The following is a 10,020-nucleotide window of genomic DNA, read 5'->3' as shown; positions in this document are numbered from 1 at the left end:
GACTTTGGCTATCACATAAATTGGAGAGGAAATGCAGACATTAAGGCTAGGTAAGGCTCGGGAGTACTGTCCTTGCTAACCAAGCATGCCCATACAAGTAACCACAATGTCCAAATATTTATGCTCTCCAAAATTCAAAGCCCGCACTTCCATTTGTGTCCCATTTTTTGTGTTGAAAAGGGGAAGGTTATGGCCTCCACATCATCATGATGCACATGAGCATTCATTTTTGTACGATGGCTTCCACTTGACACAATAAGCAATAAGGCAAGGTGCTCTCAATTAAAAGGACCGTTTGGCGTGAGTAATATCAAAATCATCTAGAAATGAAATGCACCCAGAGTTCAGGTCGAGTGGCTTTCCGTGGGCCGCACAATTTGTCTCACATCATGCAATTTTGGCCGAGGAGCAAAAGACTAAAACAACAAGCATTGGAGAAGGCACTGGTGGAGCTACATCCATTACTCTAGGCGGGCCAAAACGGGACATTCTATAAACGGGTCATTCTATAGAATGTCCCGTTTTGGCCCGCCTAGACTAATGAAATTTATAAGGATGACAATTTTACCCGTGGGTACCGTACCCACATGGGAAGGATATGGACACACCTTTATACTCATGGGTAGTACTCATACCCTACCCGTCAAGTCATGGGTAGGGTATGGGTATAGGCTTGTACCCACGGGTATACCCATACCCTACCCACTTGTGAAGTAATGTTAAGTTATCGCCAATTAATCATTAATTTGTCATGTGACTGGTCTATTCCTATTGACTTATGAGTATGTTGTTATATCTAAATTTTGATAGTGGTCATATACTCATCTACCTGTTATTGAGCTGAGATAATTTATTTTTGTATCAAATGTGCTATCAGTGAGTGTAAAATTGTGAACAACTTGTGCACCATTCGTTCTACCCGTTGAGTACCCAACGGATATGGGTAACCGTCGGGTATGAGTATGGGTAAAGTTTTATACCTGTGGGTATGGATATGGGTATGGGTAGAATTTTATATCCATTGACTATACAGGGGTATGTGTATGGTATTGCTCTACCCTGTCCATATCCTACCCATTGTCATCCTTAGAAATTTGGCTCTTAGGGACCAGATTGCCTTTTAGTTAGTATATAAACTTTATGTTTTTTATCTATTTAGTATGTGCTTTACACATATGTATGCGAGCCACATAGATGAATTGATGTTTCTTATGATCAATAATAAGATAATTAAGATATATGTCTCTCTCTTTACTAGATCATTACCCCCAAACATAAAAAATTCATTACCCCCACTGATACTAAACCACGGGTCACATTATTAGTTAGCATTTGCACATCCAACTAACTCTTTTTTAATATACACCCCAATGATATATTAAAGGGAACCAAGGATGGGCATCTAGCCCAGTAGTTTGAGCGCTGTGGTTCCTCGTAGCCGTTCTTAGTTCGAAGCCAACTTCTCAAAGCTTCAATCTTAAATAATAATAAAAGTTAAAATGATGCAAGTCTCCTCCTTTTAAAATTAAAGGGAGCCAGAACACTCCATGCAGAGTACAACTCAACTATATATAGGACATACGAGAGTGGTGTTTTGGTTCATAGGTGTAGATACACCTATTATGAAATATATGTAAAAAAACACATTTCCAAATGTTAAAGAATTACAAACAATAATTTTGCATGTATACCTGCACATTCTATGTTCACACACAAAATTTCTAGAGGAAAGAACATTTTTGTGGCATGTATAAAAAAGATAAAAAATGTATCGCGAATAGTTATAATCAAGCATAAAAAATTGTCTTTTTTACACGAGCCACCAGAAATGTCCTTTTACACCAAACTTCGTGCACGAACATATAATGTGCCGATATACATGTGTGATTTTTATATTTTTAAAATTTCTCAAAATGTGTATTTAGACAATAGGTGCATCTACACCTATGAGCCAAATTGTTTTTTTCATAAAGAAAAGAGTATTTCAAGAGCTGGTACTGCCACACCAACTGTGAACCATGCGTCCACCAAGGGACGACAATGCTGACCTAGACCAAACACATCAAAAATTGTTTCCACAATTACGGCGAAGACCATAGGAGACATTATTCTTCCTTCGCGATTGGATGAATCTGAAGCCACCTGAGCTGAATGTGAGGGTTGACACCATGCTCTACTAGATGAGAAAGAATTTCCCAACCAGCAACGCCAAAGATGATGATGATGAAGCGTAAGAAACGATTGACCAAGCATGTTGTCTCGGACATGTATCTCTTGTTGCAGAGTCTAGGACATCCAATGAGCATACTCACAAATCCCCTCTTCCCATAACAGCAGATAGAGCCTCCCTTGGAGGTTGAAAGACGAAGGAGTGGGGAAAAGAAAAAAAAATTAGAGGTCAAGATATGGGGATTGCAGAGGGACTTGAAAAGAAGTAGGCAAAGAAAGAGACACCAAATCCTTTCACCACCATCCTACCTTTCCTAGAGATGCATCCACCATCACGATGGCATCTCATGGACAAGAAAGGAAACTGGCCATGGAAACCTGGCAGCGCTGACTAAAGCCCAACACAAGGCGTAAGATTTGCTTCTTTGAGATCCTAACACCACCTCCACACAAACAACCATCGTAAAAACATGGAGGGGGCAAGAATGAATAGTGATGGAGAGCGATGTGGTTTATTGGATATGGGTAAAAATCCAACCACAACTAGGGACACAAGGGTGGCAAAATTGACAAAAATGACCTCTGTAGCGAAAGAACTCACGAAGTGAACCCGAACACAAATTTTTTTTCACCTGTCCGACCCTTTCGTGTGGCGCCCGACACCTAGGCGCCACACTACACTGTGTGACGCCTAAGTCGTCGGCGCCACACGCCCCGACCATCTGGTAGAGAGGGCCCACCCCCCAGGAAGTGCGACGCCTAAGCCTCAGGCGTCGCACAGTGTAAAGTATGGCGCCGAAGGCTTAAGCGGCACACTGCCACTTATCCAGCCACAGGCCATCCCCCACCCCCCTCCTCATTCCCCTCCCCCATCCCCCTCTTCCACACTGTGTTCAAATCGCCCCTTCGTCAAATTCCTCTCCAAATCACCAAATCTGAAGGTTTGGACCGGGCATTTGTTGTACGATCCCTCCCCTAAGGTAATCCCCACCTATCCCCTCATTCTCATCCAAACAAAAATCTCTTGTGGTCATTTTGTTGCAAATTTGAGGAAACCCTAGTTTTTCATGAAATGTGGGATGTATATGATATTGTTGTATTTGTTTGTATGTTAGGATAAGGGGTATGATGGGGTTAGGATTAGGGTTGTTTGGATGTTTGCATTATGGTTGTTTTAGGGTTAGGCTAGGGTTAGGGTTATGGATGTTTGGTTGTGTTCGGGTTAGGATAGGGTTAGGGTTAGTGTTATGGATGTTTGGAAGTTAGGAATAGGGTTTATTTTTAGTAAATAGATATTGTTGTATTTGGATGATTGCTTATAAAAAATATTGTATGTTGTGTTGTTTAGGGATGGAAAGAACATGTGTTTATGTTCATCACGTGCACAAGGATGCCTTTTAAAAAGGCAATATTGATCCGGACCCGGATGAGCTTGACATGGTGTTCGATTTCTGTCCTAGCTATGCTGAATTGTTGCAACAAGTCTGAAAGGATTTGAATTGGATGGACCCTAGTGATGTAGTTGAGTTTGATGGTAGGCATAATGTGGGATTCGGAATGCACATTCGTTGGAAGACATCTTGAAGAGTCACTGTCATCTCTCCGGTCCGGAGGTGAAAACTATGGGTCTCCGGCCTCCACCGATCAATAAGTGCAGTGATTGCCGCAACGTTCAGGTTGGGCGTTGACCGACTCACAAGCTGAATGAATGGAAGGAGTCATGTCATCTCGATATATGGTGTGTACAGGTCATCGTACTGTATTACAGTCGATGCCCCGTGAGACCGGATCTTCAAGGGCATAAGCTCCTGCAAACAGATAGGAGCGAGTGATATCATTACAGTTTCATCTTATTAAATAAATACATGATTTTTTAACATATGATCTACCTGCCATTTCCTTCTCCGACATCAAATAGGCCCGGTGTTCAACGTCATAAACATCATTCAAAAGCCACACCATCCTACATATCACAAAAAAAAACTTATGAATGTACTCATATTCAAAAAAATACTCATATGATCATCTACTAATCCACTCATCTACTAATCCACTCATCTACATATTACTAAAAAATACTCATATGAATCTACTCATCTTAAAAATAATTACGCATATTACTCATATCCTAACTACTCATCTACGATATTACTAAAAAAATCCACGTCGTGTACTCATAGGAATAGTAATAGAACACAACTACTCATCTAGGATTAATAAAATAGGACTAACTCCTCGTCTACATTTCAAATCCAATCAAAATATGAATATCAACCTAACTAACCCAAATCTGAAAAATAACCAATTCCATTTGGATAGATAGATGGGAAACGGAAGAGATTACCTCGTAGACAAGCTTGGGGGATCAATCCACGGAAGAAATCACCAGATCTAAAGCATTTAGAAGAGGGGATTCAGATGAGGAGAAGAGCCAGCCGCCGGTTTGAATGGGAGGGGAATGAGGAGGGGGTGCGGGAGGGAGGCTGGGCCGCGGCTGAATAAGTGGCAGTGTGGCGCCTAAGCCTTCGGCGCCACACTTTACACTGTGCGACGCCTGAGGCTTAGGCGTCGCACTGCCTGGGGGGTGGGCCCTCTCTGCCAGGTGGTCGGGGCGTGTGGCGCCGACGACTTAGGCGTCACACAGTATAGTGTGGCACCTAGGTGTCGGGCGCCACACGAAAGGGTCAGACGTGTGATTTTTTTGCTTTCGGGTTCACTTCGTGACTTCTTTCGCGCCAGGGGTTATTTTTGTAAATTTTGCCCACAAGGGTTTCTATTACTAGAGAAAAAGGATGACAGGACCTCCTCTCTCAAGTCCCTGGCCAGCGAGGCTGCTAGATCTAAGAATGATAAGGGTCGAGGGAGGAGGAAACGAGATGAGTGATGGAGTCGGGAAGATGCGGAAAAACCGAGGTTAGGAGAAGGGAAAGTAATTCTTCTTAAAAGTACTAAATACTGCTTTCGGTTTATACTACATGCCCATTTAGCATTCTTATTCACTTCATGATCCTACACTATACATATCTTGAAATGTTATAAATGAGGTGACGATGATTATTAGGTCTAGGAATTCATATGAGGGACGGAGCTCACATGTAGGCATTGGGGTCAATTGACCCTAATGAAATTACTAAATCCTTCATCAATTTAGTACTAATCATTGTTGATTTATAGAAGATGACTCCATTGTCATGGATATGACCCCATCAAGGTTCTTTTCTAGCTTCGTCCCTGATTCATATGAAGCGCATTGTTAAGGCCTTCCTAGACCAATTCCACCACGGTCACCATATTGGCCATATTGCCATAATAACCACCATTACAATATTTTTGGTAAAATAGAAGGCACTCTCAAAGAGTCACCACATGTCATCTGATCACCATAATCTATGGAGGGCCCACGCTATATGGCCTCCCAGACTCATGTATGACGAATTGGGGCTGCCTTTTGTTGACCGCTCTATATGGCAGTTGTGCGGCAGGAAGGAAGCTACACCCCCCCCCCCCCCCCGCCACACACACACACAAAATCACATGGGATCTTTACATTAACTAGTGATGCTTGTGCCTTGCTACCGGATATAAATATTTTATTATGCTAGCTTGTGATTCACCTTTCCCATATTAGTGCGATGTGTAAATAAATGTTTATCGAATGATGCCCATGATTTACCTTATATTTTGAAGAGAAGTTTGATAAGTAAATTAAACTGGAATTGCTTCTGAATGTTAGTAAATTAAGGTGATTGATTATCATACGGGTAAGTTTGGATGAAGGGGTGGTGGGAAGAAAAGTTAAATATGAAACCTTACATTCAATATAAGGAGTATGGAGATAGAAATAGACAAGATTGGAGAAAAAGAATGCCCCATTGATACATGCGGCCCATAATTATGAGGTTGCATTATGATGACTATGTGTTTGTGCACAGTCTTCATGATGTTCATAATCCATATGGGGCGCACAATATGACGACTCTGGTAGAGTTGCTCTCTGGTTTCTTAAAGATGGTTATTCCATTGCTCCATTGCTTGGCTTCAAAAATAGTTCTGTTGTCTTGTTCTAATGATCTATGTGCCTTGTGGCAGCTTCACAAAAAGATGCCTGTGCAAAATATGATTGCTGCTGCTTCCTTATGGAGCATTTGGAGACTGAGGAATGATTTCTGTTTTCAGGGTCGTTCTTGGAGAGGTCTAGGTTGCGTTCTTGTGAAGCTTCGAAGCTTTCTTCGGCAGTGGGCTGCACTTTGCGACGCCACACAGGAGGAAGTTCTTCGTCAGTTCATCACTAAGCTGGACAAGTTCAGGGAAGAACTACCGCGCATCGCTTGGCCGCCGAACAGAGAGCTGAAACTCTAATAAATCTCGTCTGTAATATGTCCTGTTAGTGATTGTGTCTGAAACTCTGAACCTTTTCGTTAGTCTCGGTGATAGTTTCCTGGGAGGTTGCTGTCCAAGTGGTGGTATGTTGCTTTTGGCTGTAAAACCTGTTGGTTCATTGCTTCAATAAAATGGAGCAGGGGGAAACCCCTTTCATTTAAAAAAATAGTTCTGTTGTACGGAAATTTAATTGTATTGATGATGGAACTGAGAATCATTTGGTTTGAGAATGCAAATCCCCTTGTATCAGCAAGGACTGAAAGAAGAACTTTTAGCGTGCGTTCATCCAAACTTATACATCCTCCTTTATGTGCCTCACGTGGCAGCAAACCGACCGACACATGTGTTGTTTTCAAAGAACATACTCCTAGATCAAGGATGTATGTATGTACAGTAGGGCACGTGCTGATGAGATAGTAGGGTCATGGCAAGTACTGAGTACTAATGGTAACTCTGAGAGAGGTATAAATTGGTAGCTAAGTCGAGTTGTTATGTTCATAACATAAATTAAGGCTTAAGCATCAAGAGATGGATACACACAATAACTAAATCTGCGGCATTACACGGGACAACTAATATGCATGAACACATATTGCACACAGGCCAGATACAAGCTGTTCGATTACAAGTGCAGTAGAGACTAGAGAGTACACGCTCGGTCGAGGCACTCGTTTTATTTTACTTATTATTACGTCCGATCCCGTGGTAGTCAAGTCTCAAGGAGGGGTCGGGGCCAAACGCCTTGCCTTGAGCTTCTCCTCCGTGGTCTGGAACTTGAAGTTGTAGCTGTTGATGCCGGTGTAGAGGCCATCCGTCATGGCAACATCCCGAGCTCCTCCGTCCGTGGACATGATGTCCCTCTGCCGGTAGTTGAAGGGGACGTCGACTGCGCTCCTCGTCGCGATGAGGCTGACGGTGACCTTGGTCTTGGGAGGCACCGTGACCTCGTACTCGACCTCATGGCTCACCGTCTTCTCCATGGTCTCGCCCCAGTTGTAGGCCCCGAAAAACTCGGCCGAGATGTTGACGGTTGCACCGAGGCCGAGCTTGGGGAACCCGGCTCGGATCCTGGACTGGAACCCGAACTTGAGCTCGAGGGTGGCGTCCCAGGTGCTCATCTCCGACTCCTCGTAGGCGAGAGTGAGCCTCTTGGTGTTCTCCCTGGAGGTGTCATTGACGGCGGCCGTGGTGGCCATGGTGAGAACGCTTGTGTCGTACACCCTGGCCTCCCTGAGCCTGTACTCGACGTTGTAGATCTCGCGGTCGAGGACGGCCTCCTCCACCCTGATCCGGGCGTCGGCGGTGATGGTCCTGTTCCAGAAGTCGACGTTGAGGCAGTTGGTGAAGTCGTCTCTCGTGACGTTCTTGAGGAAGTATAAGGTGCCTGACATGTCGTAGGGGCTGATGGCGAAGTAGTCCTTGACATCCACGGTAGTGAACCACGATGCGACCGGGGGCCTCTGCATTTCCTGGGGGGTGTAGAGAGCCAAGATCCACTGTCCTTGGGTGTCTGCCCAGTACCTGTCGAGGTGGATGTTCCGCACGATGACGACGCCTTCTCGGCCGGGGTATCGGATCTCGTGCACCACCGTCGGATCGCCGGGGTCGCTCGCGGAGAACTGGAGGTAGTTCGTGTCATTGATCGTCACCCCGCTCAGGTACAGGTCGTTGTGGCCCTTGAATACCAAGAACCTTGGTAGCCTCCTGGGGCTCCTGGCGAAGTTGAGGACGGTGAAGGCGTCGCCGCCGTCATCATGCTCGTGTTTAGCGTCGCTGACAACGACGCACATGCAGGCGGCGGTGCCGGAATCGCCAGAGAACGTCATGCGCGTGTCCTTGCCAGGCTGAGCATTTCCAGCGTGGACGAACCTGCACGCACCACACCATGACCAGTCGATATCAGCACAAAGACCAAAAGTAATATTTATATATGCTAGAAATAACCTAATCAACATTTCCTATATATGTATATATATGTATTCGATAAACCTGACGGTCATCACGTTCACGGGTTCAGTTGTAGCATCGTCGTCCTTCACCCTCACGACGGGTTCAGTAGCAGCAGCATCGTCATCCTTCACCTTCACGGCGGGTTTAGTAGTAGCAGCATCGTCATCCTTGGGGTTGGTGACACTGATGATGGGCTTGATCAGCGTGCAGTTGGGACTGTCGAGGTCTTCTTCCGGCTCATGGGCGTCGGCGACGATCCACCAGCCGCCGCCGCGCTGACGAGGCACCCAGTACTTGCGGTTGTAACGGCACCGGATGTGAACCAGGCCTTCGTGCAGTTGCGACGGCTCGGAATCGAACCTGGTGAAGGGGTTGACGGCGTCCTCGCCGTTGAGCTGCAGCTGCCCGTAGGTCGTTTCGTCAGTGTCCTCGTGCACATAGCGAAGGTAGTTCTCATGGCGCTCCGACTTGAGAGCGAAGCAGCAAGGGAGATGTATTGCTCCCGGCATGCTCTCAATTCCTTCCTGGGATCTCTATCTATCTTTCGTCACAAGGCAGTGGTGCTTGCTTTCCTCTTGACTACATTTCTGTTGTTATATATAGAAGATCCCGACAGGAGCAGAGATGGGTTAGAGGAAGTAGACATGTTTACAATATGGAAAGGGTTATGTCTACTTGTGCATTCAGTTCGTTACCAGTGATTTAATTTTTGAACAAGTTCATTACCGGTGATTGGACAGTGCATTTTTGTATTCCGTCTGCATTATTTCAGGTTACCCGTTGGCTATATACTACGTCTTCCGTTCCTAAATATAAGTCTTTATAGATATCCTATCATTTATTATATTGTAGTGCATAACTGTTCATAAAGAAAACGTGACAAAACTATTTACAACAAATAAGTAAAATACCACATCAACTCACCGGCCCAACATTCATTGCCCGTCTTTCTCCATCCCGGTTGGTGCCAACTCCAATTGGCCTTCATCATATCATTGTCCCGTATCCAATCAACAAGATATGTGAGGACCATATGGCCATTATTGGATCTTCAGCGTCACTTGCGAGTAGCTAGATATGGTTGAGTGACAGGAACAATGCAGCTATGGATGTCAAGCGTCAAGATAGAAGAATTGAGCATCTTCATAATAACATAACCACAATCTGCCACTAGACTACGAGGCTTGTGACAAAGGAGTTCTAATAGTTAAATGTATGCAGTAGTTGTTAACTCTACAAGTCACTACGTCACGAGCTTACCTTCTGTTAGATGAATCATAATAACATAGCATGTAGACAAATGAAAGACGGATGCTTAAGGAACATGCCACTACAAACTAAGCTTGCAGACCATTTGATGATATTTTTGAACGAATGAACTTGTTGGCCATGAATACAAGTAATACAGAAAATCCATTACCTATATATTGATCTATCATGTGATGCATGTATTGTGGATCTGTCTATTTTTTCTTCTCGCCTACACATAACTTTGGTCTTATATGACTTTGCTATTTGCTG

The 10,020-nt window shown here is 44.4% G+C and overlaps 1 protein-coding gene across 1 annotated transcript; it reads right to left on the bottom strand.

The window, feature by feature from the left end:
* Positions 1-7,018: 7,018 nt before the first annotated feature.
* LOC123398669 lies at positions 7,019-9,083 on the bottom strand. Its single transcript, XM_045093119.1, has 2 exons — positions 8,539-9,083; positions 7,019-8,418 (listed from the first exon to the last, which is right to left on the bottom strand). The coding sequence occupies exons 1-2, from the start codon at positions 9,006-9,008 to the stop codon at positions 7,266-7,268; spliced, it is 1,623 nt and encodes a 540-aa protein (XP_044949054.1). The 5' UTR covers positions 9,009-9,083; the 3' UTR covers positions 7,019-7,265.
* Positions 9,084-10,020: the final 937 nt, after the last annotated feature.

Source organism: Hordeum vulgare, chromosome 5H, assembly GCF_904849725.1.
Source record: "Hordeum vulgare subsp. vulgare chromosome 5H, MorexV3_pseudomolecules_assembly, whole genome shotgun sequence".
Classification (NCBI taxonomy): domain Eukaryota; kingdom Viridiplantae; phylum Streptophyta; class Magnoliopsida; order Poales; family Poaceae; genus Hordeum; species Hordeum vulgare.
The sequence above is the reverse complement of the archived record's forward strand: the minus strand, read 5'-3'. Positions and strand labels throughout refer to the sequence as shown.

Excerpts from the sequence above, each read along its gene's own strand:
- LOC123398669 (XM_045093119.1), bottom strand. The coding sequence starts at position 9,008 with ATGCCGGGAGCAATACATCTCCCTTGCTGCTTCGCTCTCAAGTCGGAG. Across the intron at positions 8,419-8,538 it reads GTGAACGTGATGACCGTCAG|GTTCGTCCACGCTGGAAATG; the intron begins GTTTATCGAATA and ends TGGTGCGTGCAG.